The sequence below is a fragment of the Sinohyriopsis cumingii genome, chromosome 14 (assembly GCF_028554795.1).
Source record: "Sinohyriopsis cumingii isolate HCF-2022 chromosome 14, ASM2855479v2, whole genome shotgun sequence".
Taxonomy (NCBI): Eukaryota; Metazoa; Mollusca; class Bivalvia; order Unionida; family Unionidae; genus Sinohyriopsis; species Sinohyriopsis cumingii.
The window spans coordinates 34548831-34570476 of NC_142974.1; the positions used below are offsets into that span (position 1 = coordinate 34548831).

Below are 21646 nucleotides of genomic sequence, written 5' to 3' on the forward strand. Positions count from 1 at the left end.
GGTGTGAGGAATTTCCGACTGAACATTTTTATAGCAATCCCATATCTCAACCGGAAATAGAACGACAACTCTGTCTCTACGACCTCGTTCTCTTGGAACGAAGTTATCTTCAAAGTAGTTGAGAAAAGGTTCAGCGTCTGGGAAAGAATGATGGTCGAAGCGTCTTCATGTAGGCGCAACTTATCGTGGTTGACAATGTACCAGCATCTGAAAGTACCTTACGAACTGGGAGTTGATCTTGTAGTTCGATGCAATACATATTTCTTGAATTATTCTCCAGATGCACTGACCAAACTCGTTTATTGCTGCACTCTGAAAATCGACGATGACTGTATGAGGATCCAAACGTGGTTCGATTTTTCGTAGTTTTGTAATTATGGGTTACTGCATTTGTATGGAAATAGATGAACGATTGTTTTTCCTGAGTGATACTGCACGACGTTTTAGTCTGAAGAAAAAAAAATGAGTTAATATTTTGCTCTATCAGTGCAGCGTCCTTTTTATTATAGACTGTATCGTTTTCTTACTAATAGCTTAATAAAAGGAATACACTACAAGAAATGAATTAAATGAATTTATACTGTATTTCAAAATAAATATAAAACGGCAGATTCATCAATACACATGAACAATTTTCATGCGCACATAGCACCCACCTTGGACGTTTAAATTTCGTCGTGCGCTCGACATTAGCTTAAAAATAAATCTCATTTTGGTCTACTTCAACTTGCAACTCATATTTTGAATAAATGCGCATTTAAAAAAACTCCTGCAGTTGGTCTGGATTTGTTTTTGTGTTGGTCCAGCTCAATTCTGACTCTGTTTATGATGGATTGGATTTATTACGTCTTTTCAGTACAGTAAGGACAATGTTATTTCAATTGAAACGTAGTCGAAAGTAAAGTACAATTTCGGTGTGGATCAGGTCTTATATGACACGGATGGTGTCATTCGGATTTTAGAAACAACTAAGAAAGTATATTTTGAGGAAATTCAAGATGCCTAAATGTAAGTATATTTATTACCATTCTTATTCCAAGCTAAAGAAAACATATGCCCTGTCACTTTCATGCTGTTGAAGGGACTCCAGCTATGACCTGTGCCATACAGTTTATGCCTTCTATCGGTAGCTTAACATTTTATCAAAACAGTTAAACGGGGAAACTAACAAAACAGCTGTTGTATGACAGTCCATTTATTCAGAGGAAATAATACATTTTTGTCGTCTTGGCCTACTTGCTCTGAAGCTTTTAGTTTCATACCAAAACCTTCAGTTGCATTTTTTTCTAGAATTTAGTATTTAGACTGACTAGGAAAATGGTACGTTTCTGATAGATATGAGATAGACCTTGACATAAATACGCTTTCTTTACTATTCGTATAGATCATTAAGAGCACTGGTCATAGTCTGAACCATTCTTTTTGCAAAAAGTTACGAATATGTCTCCTAAATAACTGTTTAAATGATCAGAGAGGTATTTTCAATTACCTTTTCTCTCACGTTTGCTGTTGAAATTGTGAATATCACGTTCATTCGTCTGCTTGTATGAAAGTTTCATTTGTGACACAGTTAAATCGTCCACATCGTTAACTTTTTCATCTCCACTTTCAAATGGACGAAACTTGCTTGCTTAGTTGAATTATAGAGGTGTTCGTCTGCAATAGACATGTACCTCTTCAATGGACGAAACAATTTGTTTAGTTCATCCATAAACAAATCTAATAAACCAAAAGCTAAAGCCTGTACCAAATGAGCGTACATTGTTTGTTAATAAAATACTTCCTAATACACTATACTATTTGTAGAAACCCGTTTCTTATGAAAAATATGGAAAAATACTGAACGATTCTGACCATATAAAGTTAACGGGAAAAAAATGAGCTTATAATAAGAAGCGCTATGCATGTCGATTAAAATTTTTGTTGTTAGCAAGGCAAAGATGCAAGGTATGTCAAACAATCGCGCAGACCATGAATTGCATACAATTTAGTAAATCCAGCAGGACTGACCTTGATCATACCATCTACAAACCAGAGTTCTCTGCCAGAAATTGAAGCAGAACAGGGGAAATCTACAACAATAGATATGAAAATATAAAAATACTACTTGCGACTATCACATTGATGACCAACATGCCGTGACCTAATTTCAGGTTGTGAACAAATAACATAACGACAGCATGACAAACAAAATAAATGCCATCTATAAGATTTGTTAAAGAAAATTTAGCCGGTATAGTTATGCACGGACGTTCTAGAGTAAAGATGTAAAGGGAATTGTGTAGCAGAATAATGGACAATAATTGTACAACTACTACAAATAATAATAAATGCAATTAATTAGGTAAATAGTATCCAAACATTTGTGTACGGGCGAAAACTGATTAATTTGTCTGTAAATTGTATAAGACTGCAAACTAAACGTTAGATATTTTAATTTAGGGAAAACTATCCATGCGTTTTCACATTTTAGTATACAATATCATTCTCTACGTGTGCGTTCTATGTCGGTCCACCCGAGTTTTGATTCCGCTGATAGAATCTCAATGGACTCGACTGAACGTCCTGTTGAGTTGGACTCGACTGAACGTCCTGTTGAGTTGGACTCGACTGAACGTCCTGTTGAGTTGGACTCGACTGAACGTCCTGTTGAGTTGTAGTAGCTGGCTTAAGAGTTAAATATTTTTGCGAATGTGCCTTCTTGGTTCGACATCCTAACTTTTGACTGATATTGTAGCTAAGTCCTTTTGTTGATCTTTAGAAAGATTTATTCTCAAGGATATGTTTGAAAATAAATCAACGCTTGTATTTGCAGAGGTATGGACCCTAATCTGTGGTCTTACCTGAAGTTACCTCGGCACGCAGAAGATGGTCTATGTATAGGTCGACAGTACGTAACCATAGGCACATTTTGAAATATACCCAACAGACGTTTGGATAATTCAATATGGCGCAAATGACATGTTTTAGGTTTGGGGCATTTGGTTGGAAAGCTACTACGAAAGGGACACGTTTGTTGGTTTTCTTGGCTAAACATGACAGGAGGACATCTCTATCGAGGAGTCTGTTTTAAATTAATAGTCTCAATGTAGTTGCTTCTGTATCCACTCATTTTAAGGTGTTTCTTGAACTGTCCGATATTCATTTCGTAACTAGCATTCCAAGATCATATGCATCTGGTACAAAAGCACATACCGTAAGGGATATAAATTATTACGTTTCGTGGGTGGAATCTGGTCACAAGTAGAACCTGGTGAGAGTCAGTAGGTTTAGAATATAGGTCAGTTTCTATTTTCCCAACCAGGATGGTATGGAAAATGAGACTGCATTTTGTGATGACTCCGACGTAAATTCATTCAGAGAATAGAAGCTATTCGCGAATTTATAAAAATGCAAAACAACAAACAAACAACCTACAATTGTCGCCCGTTTCTATCTATTTCCATCATATGTCATCAATGTATCTACACCAACGTAGAGGTATAAACTGTAACTCGTTGAAAAACTTTTATTCGAGTCTTCACATGACACCAATGATATACAAAGGTGCATGGTAGTGAGATTGCGGTCCCAATGATTTGCAGAAAGTTATGGTTGTTAACAACCTAATTGTTAAACTTTAGAACCCGTATTATCCGTTTGAGTAAATAGAATATTGGAGAGTAAGTATAAGGTCGACTAACTTGTTAATTTGAATTTATTTGGTTCTGATATATATATATATATATATATATATATATATATATATATATATATATATATATATATATATATATATATATATCAGAACCTAAAATATATCTCGGTAGTCTCGCGAGCCGAGGAAGACAAGTTTTGCGATCCCATCTACGGTGGACGCGCATGTGTCGCCGGAGTCCAAATTCCGACGCACACAGGCGGTTGCAGGTGGGACATGGGACACCGGTGGTTGGGAAGGCTGGGATACAGATCTGTGACGTCTCTCACGAGCTTCAGCAAGATGCTGGCGGCGGTCAACCTCGAAGGTTGAACAGGCTTTTCTGGTCAGGGATCGCCAGTGGCTTCTGTTTGAGGCAGCGAGCTCGAGCTGGTGGGGTTGACAGTTTGTCCACTTGATGTGCATCTTGAGATTCTCGTTGTACCTCTTGTGAGGACGGCCTTGGTTTCGGTTGCCCTGGGCTAGCGCACCAAAGAACAGCTGCTCTGGGATTCTGTTTTGATCCATGCGGATGACATGGTCAGTCCATCATTGCTTGGCCTGAATTAGTTTCGATTCGATGTTTGTTGTGCTGGCTCCGTCGAGGACTTCCTGGTTGGTGATTCGGTCCTGCCACTTGATCTGCATAATGGATCTCAGGTAGCGCTGGTGGAATTGTTCCATGTGACCGATATGCCTTTGGCACACAGTCCACGTTTCACAGCCATACAAGAGAGACTTGAGGATAAATGCATTGTATATTTTCATCTTTGTTGACAGGCGTATGTCTTTGTGCTGCAAGACCTTGTTTCAGAGTCGTCTGAGTGCTTGACTGGCTTTTTGGATCCTCGCAATGAACTCTTTGTTCAAGGAACCATCACTGGATATTTGCTGCCAAGGTATTTGAAACTGTCCACATTCTTCAGCTGCGTGTCTCCAATAATAGGCAGGGTTGCGATGGGACAGTGTTTGGGGCTGGCTTGAAGAGGACTTCTTTGTTTCCTAGGCTAGTTGCGAGTCCAAGTAGGTTGAAGGCGTCAGAGAACCTGTCCACGATTGCCTGTACGTGGATCTCTTCATGGGCCATGAGGGTACAGTCATCTGCAGAGAGTGCTTCAGTGATGACTCTTTCTAGCGTTTTGGTTTTTGCAGCTAGGCGACAGAGATCAAATACTGATTCATCCAGGCGATATCTAATGTAGATACTAAGGTCAAGATCACGGACTGCATATAGCAGTACCTGTGTGAATAAGAGGTTGAAGAGTGGAGCGAGTACACATCCCTGTCTGACACCGTTAGATATGGTGAATTTCTCATTGGGTTCACCGTCTGAGAGACTCTCTCATGCCATCGTGAAAGAGCCTGGTGAGTTTGGTAAACTACTGAGGACACCCAAAATTCTTGAGTACTACCCACAGTACATCTATGTTGACTGTATCGAAAGCCTTTTTCAGGTCCACGAGGACAGCATACAGATTCATGTTCTACTCAAAGCACTTCTATTGGAATAGTCTAACTGCGAAGATCATGTCAACGGTGCTCCGGTCTGGGCGAAAACCACACTGAGATTCGGGGAGGTTATCTTCTGACACTGCCGCAATAAGCCTGTTGAGAATTCTGCGAGCAAGTATTTTGCAAGCTATGAAGAGCAAGGAGATCCCTCTGTAGTTACTGCAGTACGTGCCTTTATTCTTATAGAGGGTCACAATTGATGCGTCGCGAAGGTCGTCTGGCATCTTCTCTTCCGTCCAGATACTGATTAGCACATCGTGGAATGCCTCTGTTCACTGAAACCTTTGAACACCTCCGCTGGGATACCATCCGTTCAGGTGCCATCCTTTTAGGAACTGACTAAAGTGTTCTTTCCATCTGTCCTCAATGCCAGCATTGTCGTTTATTAGTGTACTGTCATCTGCTACAAGCAAGGCGGCGGAGATAGACTTGAAGAGCTGAAGACTGACTTGATGACGTTGTAGAACTCTTTGGAGTTGTTAGTGTCGGCATAGCGTTGCACTTCATCAGCTTTCCTTACCCATGGTCATGCATCTTGCGGATATATATATATATATATATATATATATATATATATATATATATATATATATATATAAGTAGATAAATCGTTAGGATGATAAACAGATTGTCATGACTCTGTGGTCTTATATTCAGTAACAGAGAGAAACATAGCCACGTTTTGGAAATTTCAAGAAATAATTTTTTTCCCTAGACTTCAAAGTGAAAATGTTGAAGGAACTTACAGAATTGATGATAAAATGCCAAATAATCCTAAAAGTTCTATCACAAGTAGAAAAGATACAGAATGTTCCGAATGATGTCATGAATATACTGATGTATCAATAACCTTGAATGCACTGATGTGTCAACAGTCAGGTTATAACACAGTGATATAATCCATAATGTCCTTCAATGAATTCACAATAATCCTAAGAAAAGGCTTTTAGTCCAAAATGTCTATGCGCACTTTATGATCCCAATGAATAATTTAATTAAACATTTCTTCTTAAATTATATCTGAACACAAGTAATAGTGATTCAACAAATACTTATATTAAAATAGGAATAAATACTTTTGATTATCAGTACCTTATATATAACTCAAAGGCACAATAAGACGACCAGAATTTGGGTTATTGTTCGCTTTCAGAATTTTGCCTTGGTCAAATAATCTTATTAATAAATATTATTTTAAAATACAACCCACAACCATGGACAAAAGTTAGCTATGTAATATCGTGTTTACATATGACCCTTACAATCTACGACCATGAACAAAAGTTATACATAAAATATAGATGTACATAACACATAGATATACACATTTGTTAGTGTCTGAAATTAAGAAAATAATCCACACAGTAGTAGCATAAGAAACAATACAGTTGTACGGATATTGCAATGCTACCCAAATGAAACACAAATGTTTCATTTTGTGCGTCCTAATCGATTGTGTACATACATATTTTTTTCTTTCCTTTGGTAAAAGATGAACAAGCAAGATCATCATGATAAAGATTTCCAGCGCTATCAAATATATACATTCAATCATATTTTTAATTATTCTTAATTTAAAGACTGACGACTCGCAACTAATGAGATCAGTGGAATATATATATATATATATATATATATATATATATATATATATATATATATATATATATATATATATATATATATATATATATATATATATATATACATATATATACATATATATACATATATATATATATATATACATATATATACATATATATATACATATAACGATATATACATATATATATATAGATATATACATATATATATATATATATATATATATATATATATATATATATATATATATATATATATATATACATATATATATATATATATATATATATATATATATATATATATATATATATATATATATATATATATATATATATATATATAGACATATATATACATATATATATATATATATATATATATATATATATATATATATATATATATATATATAGACATATATATACATATATAGACATATATATATAGACATATATATATATATATATAGACATATATATATATAGACATATATATATATATATACATACATATATATACATATATATATAGACATATATATACATACATATATATATATACATATATATATAGACATATATATACATACATATATATATATACATATATAAATAGACATATATATATATATATATATATATATATATATATATATATATATATATATATATATATATATATATATATATATATATATATATATATATATATATTCGTTCATTTTCAGGTGTCCGCCGTCTTGCCAGAAATGATGCTACTAAGAGACTTCTCGTTCGGATGGGGTGCTTGAGTCAGTTAGTTGAATTAGCCAAGTGTAAAACTGTTGAAGAGCAAAGAGGTAACTCTCTGTGATCTACATTGTTTTTTCTTGTTATGTTTTATGCTCTCCTTCGTGCAGTGTGCAACAAAAACGTTTCATGTTGAGCTGTTCATGCAGATTATAGCAAACTTACTGCTTATCTTATAACACCGTGTGACGATTGCCAACGTAACTTTCAGATCCCAATTGGACATTAAAGACGGTATAATTCCATTAAAATAGTTTCTCAAACGATCATTATCTGAAAGTCACTCTTTATTGAACACTCAGCAAATATTTTGTATTTCAAGATAAATTCATAAATTACTTATTAAGACCTCTTTGCATCCATGCTAAGGACTATAGAATCAATGTGTATCCCTGATGATCTTCTTTTATTGTTCTGTATAATTACATAGAGGCTGTTGGTGCAATTTTGGTTCTGGCATTCAGCAAACGCAACCGAAGAAAAATGCTGGAGAAAACCGAATTACGAATCATCGAGCTGCTTGTAAAATTAAAAGAACAATCCAAGGATGAGGAGACTAGAGAGGATGCTGACAGCACTCTGTGGATATTCAGAAAAAAACTTAAGAAGCATAAGAAATATAAAGATATAGGTATATATGAAAAATGAAGGTAAAGACACTGGTTTCATTAACAAGTACACTCAGATTAAATTAAATATATCCTCATAATATACTAAAATATCAAAATTTGCTTGAAGTTTCCTCGTATATTTACTTTCTTTATTTACTCTTAAATTTATATTACATCCCTTGTCAGCTTTTACAAAATTAATATGTGAAAATGTTACAGAAATGTTGTCTCTTGCCTAGAAAAGCAAAGCTCTTTTTAATTGAATGAATCGGTTCAACAAGTTCATTATTTCTATAGTGAAGATTTTGCTACATACTCCAAATTAATAGGAACATAAGAAGTTTCCAGGGGAAAATGACCAAACTAACATGTCCAAATTACTTCCCGACACAGATGCACTTATCGTCAAAATTATTATTTCTTTTTTTGTTAAAATTATGCCTTAAGACACAAATGGACCAGTAATACGATACTTAGGTTGACGCATGAACATCAGACTAAGTGCTTAAAAGATCTTGAATGACATAGTTTGCAGCTCATGTTCATTAAAGCGGAGTAAAGACATGTTGATTGCAGCACCTGTAGTTCGTAGATAATATGGTTAATGTGCGTAATCTTTGAGGAAAGATAAAGAAATATTGTTATTTTCTCTTTTGGGATTGCAAGGATTAACGAATTACTAATTGAAATGTTAGTAATCTGACATATATAACTAGCAATGGCAACGATACCAGCAATTAAAATTTGCATCAAGATTAAAGGATGCTTTACCTGCTAATGAAGGATATGGAAATTCAACCCGTGGAGAGAAGATATAAGAATTCGATTCGAGTAGGCAAAGATAGGGGAATCCGAACCGAAGGGTTTAGAGTTGTTCTAAGAAACTGAAATTAGAGCAAATATCTTTATTAGAGGGTAAAGAAAAACTTCTGTTTTTGAATGTAGTTTATTTATTGCAGGAAAAAGTTGTAAGGTAGTGGTGTGGCCCAACAGTACATTTCATGTTACTAACTCACGGTGCAGCAATGTTTTTTCTTCTTCTGGATTCAGTGGAGCTTTGGTTGGATACAACATGTTGGCTGTCACATTCGGTGTTTTTGTTGTAGTTTGGTAACCGCAAGTTTTCAGCACATCTTAGGCTATAAATAGTGTCCAGTATACCTGAAGTATAAAGAACCCGGGTAAACGTCGTCAAGAAACACTGACGCACGGCCGTAGAAACAGCCATGTAAAGTTTCGCAAACGTAACCGTTTTTCTGTTTTATTTGTTTGTCTTGTCTATATTGTGTATTTGCCTTTGAAAAAGACTCTTTAAAGGGTCGAAAGCTCTCGGGCTTGCTAAATAATTGTTTTGCACTGTTCGTTGTCAGTTTATTCCATTTATCTTAATCAAACTCTGACAAACGTGATCCCTTCCTGGATCCAGTGCACTTGAAAGGATTGTTATTCGCCATATGATTTGTATTCTTATATATGTATATATGGCTCAGCTTCTTTTCTTCTAGCGCTCAAGGTAATGTGCGGACCCTTTATAGCTGTCATTCTATGATTTCCCCTTGAATAAATACCTAAAACAGTCCGCTAATACTGAGACACTATCTAAACCTGATAAAAAAGAGAAAAGAGTGTGCCCTGTTGCTGCGTCTTTAATATCGGTAGCCTCTCCCACACCTACTACTTTTTTGCGTTCATGTTTATTGAGATGTTACGTCACTAAGCCAGACTGAGGTATCAATCGTGTCAACGTATGTTTTGGTACTAGTATCTTTTAAATTTCCAGACCCCTCGTACTTACAATTATGTACGTACATCAAACACTATGTCTCATGCTGAGCTCTATGTCTCACGGACATTGATACTGATATCTGATTTTGTTGTATATCCTGAGGATCGGTGAACTCTTCCCTATCCGCGACATTATATAATTCATACATAATGCACCTTGAATGGGTGTTGTTGAATCCACGCTCTCCTGGTTATTAGCAGTATGGTCAACTTATGATTTTTTAGCTGTACCTTGAGGGTATAATACGTCTGCTATGGATGCAAATTTCTGTTTTACCTATATCCAAGGAACCAGTTATATTATCAATATTCTTGAAGATCTGTCTCTCAATTTTATATGTTGTATAATGTTTTAAGGTTTTGGCTGCACATTATGTGTACTATATTCTCAATTCATAGCGGCAGCCTAGGCCGTGATTCCATTTGCCACCAATGTTTGGTCACCCATCATGGTATCACCAAGTTTGGCCCCAGGAATTCGACTTGATCATCAACATACCTTGTGTGTCCCAATACATTATGCAAGAGAACAGGGCAGATGGAATTGAAGTTGGGAAATATTGATACAAGAAGTTAAAACTACTCGAAGTTGCCATTTCGCCTAAGTGCACAATTGTGGTGTCAATTTGTTCTTTCTAATCCACGTCCCTGTCGTTGGCGAACTTCTAGCTTGTCGGCGTACTTCCTTGCGTCCGCGACATGGTGATCAATGAATCGCTTTGTAGGAACATTTTCTGGTCGAATGGGTTGCAGAAGGCCCTCATAGAGGCCTCCTGCGCCTTCGATCTGTCCAACCCTTGCTACTGTCTCGCATCGTACTGTCGGACTGAAAAAATATGAGGTTGCCTGGCGCCTCCACTCTATCCTGGCGGTTGAGCAGCGCAAAGAGGTCCTCGTTGGAGCTGTTCACGTCACATATATTGTTGGTAAATACAACGATATTGTATGCATCTGCCGACGTGGATGTTGTAGGCCTGTCTCGTCCATTTTGCTGCAGCCCGAAGATGGCTACTAGTATGGTTATATTCCCCGGACCTCGGTTATCAATTGAATGCATTTAGAACCTTAGTAGGCGCAGATTGCACAATCAGCTTTTGCCCGTACAAGGAGGGTCTAGTAGCTGAGTTTCCGCAATAAACCATATGAGTCGAAGTAGAGCAGGCGGCCAGGAGTTTCCAGGAACCTAATCCATTGAGTCAAGTGGTTCAGCAAGGTCTCACCAAGGTGTCAAAGTTAACCATGCCTGCTTTGTACCCTCATCGCCCAGCCAGCCACTTCAACCCATCATACATGTATGCGCATGTGAAGTGCGCCAGGTGCTTGGTGAGTTGATGCAGGTCCTAGTTGAAAATTGCCTGCAATTTCGCAGCGCTCATACGAGTCGTAAGTCATCTTTTAACCTGTGAATGAGTTTAACTTCCAAAGCCTTTTGTCTCTAAATAGGCAGATTGTTGTTAGTCGCTTGCAGCCCATTTCGCTACTCAACTCGCAGTTCTTGCTCCCATGACCATTAAAAATATCTGATAAACACACAATCTCTATCATTTCGCTGCTCGAGGTTGGCTATCACCTCCCACTATGACTGTCAAACCCTTTCACTACCCCACTTGAAAGCAGCTCTTGCTTCCTCCTATGTGACCACCATCATCATATTCCCCACCCAAAGGCCCCAGGGAAAATATTGCTGCTCCGATACGTATTAAAGAGTGATTCAAGGTTGTTCCAAAACACTATCTTACAACTGCTGGAAAATATACAAATTTGTTAATTAAGCTTTGCGATCTACTAAATGATATTTGTCTACGCTCAGAACTACTTCTACATCACTAAAAGTTGTGCGCATACGGAGCTCTAAGTACAGTGGTATATATATGACATCTAGTGAGTAAGTGATAGAAGAAACGTTATGAAAATGACGTCACAGTGACATTTAGTACACAATAATATAAATATTAATACCAGTGGTACATGACGCTATGTGGCGCACACGCTTTTATGTACACTTAAAAGATAAGAGGTTTAATTGGTTAATGGAAATCTGAGGCTTTGAACTGCTTATAACAACAAGGCAATTCTCAAGTCCAACAGTATATGTGCTTGCATTATATCATTTTCAGCTAATTCGTATATAAAGAAGGACATAGCTGGTTCCACTGAAGAAGACAGAACTGAAAACGTATTAAGAGAAACGAAAAACCATGTCATGATCAGCTATAACTGGGGACATCAGAAAGAAGTGAAAAAAATTCGCAAAATACTGAAGCAGAAAGGCTTCCCAGTGTGGATTGATATAAAAAACATGGGCGGTACCACACTCCAAGACATGGCTGAGGCAGTAGAGAATGCTCGTGTCGTCCTTTTATGCTATTCAAGAAAGTACAAGGACAGTCCAAACTGCAGAGCTGGTTATTTAAACTTACAATCATTTATAAATTCAATATAATGTGTATTTGATCTTCCCAAATTATTTGGAGAAATAAGATATGATTACTCGTTTGATACACAGCGCTATAATCGATCATTTACACTGTACTTTAATATAGATTTCAGACACAAATCCGTACAATAATATCAATTGAAGACACACAATGGTACATCAGTATTAACTGAAGGCACAAAAAAGTACACTAATATCAAGCTGCACTTGTCTTGTTAATCATTTTTATAGCTCTTTCAGGATCAGTAAGATCCAGATCTACCGGAAGCAACTTGTCGCATAAAATATCTTCCAAACCTTTAGATAGTGATAATGTTTTATGTTTCGTTTTTTGCTTGGTTCAATGTTTTTCTTTTTTTGTAGGGATGCACTGAGTTTTCTTCCCAGATTTATCTCATATTATTGCCGACTAAAATTCTGCTATGTTCGGGTAACTGTGTCAATATTTGAGGCATTGATTATAATAATGGAATCAACCTTCATAGATCTGGTTGGATGGCAAAGTTGTACAGAAGCCCGGTCGCAGAACACTTCTCCTCCCCTAGCCACACTTTCAGTGATATAATACTTATTGCAATTGCTCACATCCCCAAATGGAATCCCCAAACCAGGAAAGAAAAGAATCTTGCTGGATACGCCGCTTCAGAACATTGAAACCAAGCGGTTTAAACAAACAAGACTAGAAAAAGACAACCATGCACACATACAGTTATCTTTTACAGCAGACACATTTTCTTTTAAATAATTATCTAAATTCGCTTAATAGCCTATGACTACTATAATAACCTGCATTTACATAAATTTACATAAAATAACAGATGTCGTTATGGCTCATCAATTTCTAGGTCAATACAAATATTTCCCAGTATCAGGAACAAGCGGAAATAAACTAGTTGACACATAACATAGTTAAAAGTTGAATTCCTGTAGAAACAGCCATGTAAAATTTCGTAAACATAACCACTTTTTCTCTTTTATTTGTTTGTCTTGTCTATGTTTTGCATTTGCCTTTGAAAAAGACTCATTAAGGAGTCGATAGCGATCAGCTAGCTAGATAGCTAGATACTAGTTTCGCACTGTTCACTATTTCTTGTCAGTTTATTGCACACACACACACACACACACACACACACACATATATATATATATATATATATATATATATATATATATATATATATATATATATATATATATATATATATATATATATATATATATATATACACACTTTTATATAATGCTTAATCACATGACTGCAATGAAATCGTTCTTGTGGACAGAATGAAAACAAAAATTATGAGATATTGTTTACGAGGCTTGATGGAACAAATTTGTCTTCAAAGATGGTTGGGTTATAAAAAAAAACAGTAAAAAACACAAATTTGATTAGTTATTTCCAATGTGTCAAAATAAATATTCTGTCATATTGTGGAACAGATAAACATTATCGATAACTTTGAAAGATGTTCATATCCAGATAAACATCGTCAATCTTGAGAGCTATATTGTTAAAACTGATTTATAAATAAGGTAAAAATCACGCATTTGATGTGTGTAATTAGGAAACTTTGCATTCTTCTAAATGTACAATGAAACTAAGTGATCTAGTAACTTTTGCAAGATGTTTTCATTTATTCAAGGAAAAAGATATAATTCGCGATAAATGAAGTTACCTGTAAAGCGCATTAGTGTATGAACCATCTCTTCTTTAACAACCACTGGAAAACTCTAACATGTACCTGACATAACATATACGGTTCAGAGGATTAAACAAACGTTGCAAATTGTTGGTTTCCTGTTATTGTTGAGTTGCCAGCCTGGATTTTGATTACGCACAGCCACACTTGTTGAAGCATTACATATTTACCGACTGCTATCCTGTCATTTCCAGTGAATGGAAAGATCAGTATTTAAGACATCTTTACTACAATACTGAACCACGATTGCTGGCACAAATGTAAGTTAACTGTTTAAGCAAACGTTTAGGACGAAATAAAAAGATTAAAATAATTGTGGATTAAACCCTCTACCTACGCGTTCAACATGCAAGGTAAATCAAGTACGGAAATCTGCATTAACGATTAAGTTCCAGAGAATTAAGCAGAAGGGATTAGACGTATAAGATTTATTAATTCTAATTTATTATGACCCTTATCCCTGCTAATATGATGTCTCATATTTCCTACATCGTCGCTGTTTATTTTAGTTGTCCGACAAGGGCTTTGGACACGGAGCTGAAACTTAATATAAGAACATTAAAAATACGCCTGATTGAATCAAAATTATTGCATGTTAGAAACGGTAATTTATTCATTCGCGATTACGTGAAATGTGATCATATTGTGCCACATCTTTACATTGTCATAGTTTTCAATGTAATATGTATATCTGTATTTTGTTTAACTTTTGGTACGTGACTGTATCTATGCTGCATGTCACGTTTAGCAAAAGGATTGCATAGGAGATGTAAATATATGTTTAATAATAAACCTCTTTACGGAGTTGGGGTTATTTCCCGTTGGATAGGTATGCCAAGTGGATTCTACAATATGGTTATATATGGAGAAATGTCACGTAGTTAGTAGGAGAAAATTGCGGTTTGGGACCGTATGCATGTATGTAAGGAGAGAACTGAGCTTTTCATTTGTTCTTATTTCTTTTTTGGATTGGTATTTAGTATAGTTTCTTTTAATATCATTCTGCTGATGCGTTTAATGTTGTGTGTAGATACAATTTGAGAGGAGGCATCTGTTGTAATAATTCACTGGAATCAGATAATGCTTATCAGGCAAAAATATTATGTTGGGACTATTGGGAAATTAATCAAAATATTTCTGAATAATACCATTGCGATACATCTGTACTGTTATCACACAAGTACATTCGAAGGTCTGGAATTCATTCCGAACATTCGATTCTTTTGGACTTGTGTAAAACATTTTGGGAAATATGAAATTCATTCATAATACTGTACTGCCTCTTAAAGTTTCATTTGATAAACTTTGACATTAAAATCTTGTGTTAAGTTTAACAAAACTCGTTAGTTTTACTTGTTTCTGTTATTTAATTTATGACCATTGTCTGGTGAGAGATGGGCAATACATTTTTGTTGCGGATGTGTGTATGTGAGATTTTATTTTCACATATTCTTGTACTCACTCAATTAGGATTCGTACTTCATTAATATTAGAAATATACATGCTTTCAAGGATACGATCGTGAAATAAGTGACTATATATAACCTCAAGTTAATACAAATAAATATGTTTGAATAAAGAGAGTATGTACTTTTCAGAAGCTGAATATGCTTTTGAAGAAAGAAAGGAAATAATTCCACTAAGGATGGACGGAGATTACAAACGGGATGGATGGCTTGCAATGGTGATCACTGGAAGAAAATTTATTGACTTCAGTGGAAAATATCCCTTTCACGAAAAAATCGATGAACTCTGTCAACGGTTGGGTTCAATCTTTAGAAAAGACAATTCCCAAACAACAGAAGGCCGAAAACCCGCTAACGTAGAACAGGTAAGGTTCCAGTGGAATCATCAAAATCTTAGCTATTAATATCGGGGGCGCAACTTGAGAAAAAATGGTTATAATTCTTTATATATTCAAAATAAAGCGTTAGGTAATCTTTATAGTTTCTTAAGAACTGCATGTACTCAGCTATATGTCGGATCCAACTGCAAATATCATAGGCTTTGATCTGCCGTCCTATAATGAGCTGGCAGATCATAGTAAAAGTTCTTTGTTCTACTTATTATTCCAAGTACAAACTGCACAGACCCAGATATGCAGGCACATTATGCGCTGGTAGTTATTAGTAGTTAAAAGGGACGATATATTAACAATGGGAAAATACATTACAGACACCACCACCCTTGGGACCATATAGCGACAAGACTTTTCAGATCACACTGGGCAATTCTAGCGACAAGGGGAATCGAACATGGGGAATATTGGGACTGTACAGCGACATGGGAAAGTGGGGTTGTTGTATGTATTGTATTGTTGAAGACAATGAATTGGGATGCACCGGCCGTGGAGACGATAAGCGATGGCATAGCAGTGGCTACCAAAGTCAACACAGGCCTACTTCCAGAAGAGACGGATTTTAATCGGGATTAAGTCGATTTTCTCTCTTCTTCGCAAGAATTTGTTCCGATACGAGTACCTTCACCACCTTCTCCTTCCTTACCGAGCGTAGAGGATTTTAAACAGAGACAGAAAGATGATTTGAGGAAATTTTACAGCAGCAGAAAGAAACAGAACAAGGTTTTCTTCTTCAATATCATCAGTGAGAAGGAGAAGAGGCAAGAAGAAGGAAACGACAGGAAGAAGAAGAAGAAGCAGCAAAGAAGAAACAAGGTCTAGGAGAGAAGGAGGACAATGAAAGTCAAACGGTGACGGTACACTTAGTCATTTTGGCAGAGTTAAGGAGTCTGAAACAAATGCATCAGACTTCTGTATTATGACCCAAGAGAAAAAGACCTTCTCAAGCCAAACAATCCAACCCTGTTATTACGCCTGAGATACCCAACCTAGTCATTTCTACCAAATTCATCATCGACAGGAGCAGGTCCAGAAGTAGGCCTTGGCCGTGGCAAAGGTTTAAGGAAGATAACGCTGATTACGTCCCGTTCCTGAATTTGTTTATTTTTTTTAAATTACACCCAACGGTTTTTTTCAGAGCACCAACCTCTCTCGAAAAGATATAGTATTTCGATTGCCAAAATCAATTTAAACACAAAATCCCTTTTTACCCCATGATGGATATGTTTGAATACATGAGTGTAGTTACTTTTTCTAAACATCAAAACCAAGCAAAGCAAGAGACACTAACGTTTTCTGTCTGGTCTATTCTGGTACTAATATACAATCCAATATCACAACACAATACAACTTTTAAAAAGTTCATGAGCTTCTTCTCGGCCTTAGTTCACTCTCCTTTTAAATTTTTTCACTTTTACGGGTGTTTGCTCCTCTTCTTCCTAACTTTCGTCTGGTTTTCTTTTCTTCTCTTTTTTCTTTTACTGGACGTGTCTGATTTCTTCCTTTGGGGACAGTACCGCTTCTTCTCCCTGTTCTGAACTTTTCTCTTCCTCTTGTTCCTGTTGTTTCTAAGGGCATTCTGAAGACCAATGTCTTTTCTCTTTACAGTGATAACAGGTAACTTGACTTTTGTCTCTTCTCTGACACCTGTTTTGCTTTTTTCACGGTCTGCACATGTTGCATACTAAGGTCGTTTCTTCTTACAGATATAGCAATTATCTTGACCTTTATCTCAAAATGAGGGGGAGTAGTCCGTCGGCTTGTCTGAAGATAACTTTCGTACGATACCTCGCAAAGCTCTGATCAGAGGTTTGATCTGTGTTGGCTATTCCTTCGTCCTGGTCGGCTTGAGAGTGAAATGAATACTTGAAGGGGCGACACTGACCCTTTATATATGGAAGACACTAGTCTTACATAAATATATAAGGGACCCATTGCGTTTAAAATGTAGTCATTTGACGTTTTGCAGTCAAGATGAAACAATCGCATCATTTCGTGGAGAAAGGAAAAAATATGAGACAGAAACGAGATTTATCGCATCGCACAGAAGCTGAGTCTTGGCTCAACTTCATGCCTGCGAGTTTGAAGATGACATGAGTGAGCAAGAATCCAGACCCGGAGAGTCTAAACCCAGCCAAAGTCCACCACAGTCACCAGTAAACCCTGAACAATACTACCACATTCGAGAGAAAAAAGCGCTCCTCTAGAAAATGTAGAGCCCGGCGTAGACATTCAGTGTGAAGTTTAAAGATTTCAGTTCCAACGTACCGTTGGAGGAAGCAGAAGAGTTCATCACCGAGGTGTGGGATTCTCTGTTCCCCACACTGAAACGACTTTCTGGTCAAAGAAGTCGATCGCTTGAGACTTTCCATTCATCACGACAGTTTGAAGTCCCCGTTTGGATCGAGTTTAGCAGCCCGTCAGAACTGTCACCTTCCAAAGTTATCGACAAGATTCAACGAGTGCAACAATCCAACGACAAGTTTCACATCACCGATGCAAAAGAGACACTATTCATGACCTACGTGTTTCTTCTGCCATGGAACCGGATATGTCTTTTCTCCACGGAACCGGATAACGCAGAAAAGTGTTATTCTTAGACGACCTTCGTAGCACCAAAACGAGCCTTGTCCAAATTAACAATCCTCAAGACCAGATGCGATTTGTCCGTGCCATCGGGATGGGACGAACGTATGCCGACAAGAACGACACGTTAGAATGGAAAAGAGCCTGGAAAACTATTCAACGATCGGACCGAGCCAAACAACAAAGAGAAGAAGAGATCCTGTTACAGCAAGCGGAGATATATAAAGACACACTCTGTGTCATTCCCGAAATGCCATGCTACGGTGATGGCTAACAATTTCTCGGGATACGATATGCAATTTCATCTCAGATTCTATACGGAACAAAGAACCAAACGTCCTAAAGTGACTTTGAACGGAGCCAAAATCATTTCCATGCAAGTGGGACAAGTGCAGTTTAAAGATTCGATGAGTTACTTGGCCATTCCTTTGAGTCGAGTGCCTAAAACGTTTGGAATGACAGAAATGGCCAAAGGCTATTTTCGCACTTTTTCAATCAACACGTTATTCTACCCCATTTGCCTGAGGCTCACTACTGCGACCCCGACAACATACGCACCGAACAACGAAAAGCTTTCTACGCTTGGTAACAGACTCACGCCTCAGACCCCTTCGACTTCAGGAATAAATGTTAAAGTATTGCCGTTCCGAAGTGGACATTTTACGGAGTTGCTGTGGAATATTTGGAGAATTATTCCTTGAGCACGGAGGGATCGATCCCTTTGAAGAATCCAGCACCATTACCAAAGCGTTTTCCTTAGTGTATCGCCAACGATTCAAGCCTGAAAACACCCTGGTTGTCATAAGCCCTCTAATGACCAATTTTGTCAAACGTCAATACACGTTATAACCCTACGCCGGCTACATTACTTGTGCAATAAGAAAGACAAATAGATCCAACATGTCTGCAATGAAGGATGCGAAAAGACCATCGGAAGGTATTTGGTGGATGGCTGGGACTTAGAAAACCCCAAGTTCGTGTACGAGTTTAATGGGTGCTTTTTCCACGGGTGTCTCATCTGCTACCATCAACGTGGCACGAAAAATCAGTTTTTACAACGGACCATGGAAGTCTTGTACCAGGCCACTTGTCAGCGTCGCTTGAAGTTAGAACAGCAAGGATACCTAGTTGTGGAAATTAGGGAACATGAATACAATCACCGTTGAAAATCAATCCTCGGAACCTATGGCACAGTTTGTAATGAAGACGAAAGAATGCCACCTGTTTGCTGTCCCAAGCCAACGAGGAGAAAGGAGAAGAAATTAAATACGAGTAAGTGTATTCGCTGTATTCTTACGTGTGCAAATATTATCACTTTTCTGTATGGTACCCGCAGTTGCTGACCGAACACATCGACGTGGACAACATTCGACAATACGAAGGAATAATCAAGTGCCAAGCCTTTCCTCCAATAGACTTGTACCCTTCCGGCTTATCTCACCACTGCAAAGGAGAAATGATGTTTTCCTTGTGCCGTACTTGTGCCTAGACGTGCAATCAAGACCAGTCTTGTCGGCACACCCAGGTAGAAAACGCCCCTTGACGGGAACGTGGGTCAGCGTGGAATTGTTCAAAACTCTGGACCTGGAATACCGACTGTTAGAAGTGTACGAAATTTACCACTTTCCCAAGACAGAACGGTGCCACAAGGGCGACCAAACTAAGAAAGTTATTTTCGCAGATTACGTGGATGCCTTTTTGAAACTGAAACAAGATACCTGTGGTTATCCTTCCTGGTGCCACACTCCCTAAGACCAAAACAAATTCGAGGCAAAATATTGGGAGCAGGAATGCATCACTTCAGAAAAGGTGGAGAAAAACGAAGGAAGGCGAGCATTTGACAAAGTTATGTTAAGCCGCTTGTGGGGCAAAATGGCACAGCGCCGTGTTTCCCCAAGACAGAATATTTTACAGAACCTTTAGCTACTTCCAGATGATTCACGACAAAACTAAATATATGAAACACGTGGACGTACTCCGTGAGGACTTGATCTTAGTCAATTACGAGGATGAACTGGACTATGTAGAAGCCTACTAATTTGGAAATGTCATCATTGTGGCATACGTGTACGAAGCTTTAAATCGTCTGGGTGAACGTCACCCTGACATCAATGGAGACAGTTTATGATCCTGGACGGACAAGCACATGGACGAAAACATTATAAGTTTTGCTAATGGCGGTCCCAAACATTACAGCAACGAATACCGGGCCAAAAAAGGAAAGAGCCCATGATTGACTCTCAATTATCGAATTAGTCGAGTGGTTAACTTTGGCGTTCTGAAAGAAGCTTTACAGTCTGGATAGGACGGAATCTTTATTCTGACCACCTGCGAACCGCATAAGATTGTGTGTTATCCCATACACTAAATCGTCAGTTGGCCTGTGAAACAGTATATGAAATCGTGTACCAGAAGCGAGTGCAACTTCCGAATCACTTCACATTGCCTTACCGACACGTCGATATAGGTCAGGATATAAAAAGAGAAAACGTCCAAGACCGATAGTTCATTGTAACTACAGAGACCAAGAGTTGTGGTCCTACATTCAAACGTCCAGTGAAAAAGGTAAATTTTAAACCTGTGTTAGTGACAGTGACAGAAGAAGACCCCATCACGGAGGACAACAACTCTCTTCAGGACAGGTCTGTCATGGACATTCCTGGAAGGTCATTCTGACAGGCAACCTGCGGACCTCTACCAAATACTGCGATTCTCAGAATATTACACACTTTCCCTGGAACACCTTTTTTTTAAAACCAAAAGCATGTTGTACAGTAACTTATTTATATTCCACTTTGATCGTTGTGATGTGTATTTTATCGCTGTACATAACCATTTGGCTTTTGTGTACGTTTGTCTTTCGTGTTGTTCAATTTTAATTCGCAATAAACGTGTCCTGAAAAAAAAGTATACAAGCTCATGTCTTGTCTGTCTTCTTTTCAAAAGTGACATTCACTGCTTGCTCTTTCTCCATTTTTAAAGTCATTGACTAAAAGTTAGATCGTGCCAGTTGAGAGGCCTTGCATCTTGTCAAACGTTTGATCGAACATAAACATCATTTGATCGATCGTTCACCTCAACG

The 21646-nt window shown here is 37.3% G+C and overlaps 1 protein-coding gene across 1 annotated transcript in view; it reads left to right on the forward strand.

Annotated features, from left to right (window-relative positions):
* LOC149783551 (uncharacterized) overlaps positions 1-21646 on the forward strand; it is a 73789-nt gene that overhangs the window by 33204 nt on the left and 18939 nt on the right. The window contains exons 4-7 of the mRNA XM_089931818.1: positions 7527-7637; positions 8018-8218; positions 12101-12388; positions 15719-15951. Coding sequence (XP_089787944.1) covers positions 7527-7637; positions 8018-8218; positions 12101-12388; positions 15719-15951 — 833 coding nt within the window. The remainder of the gene's footprint in view (positions 1-7526; positions 7638-8017; positions 8219-12100; positions 12389-15718; positions 15952-21646) is intronic.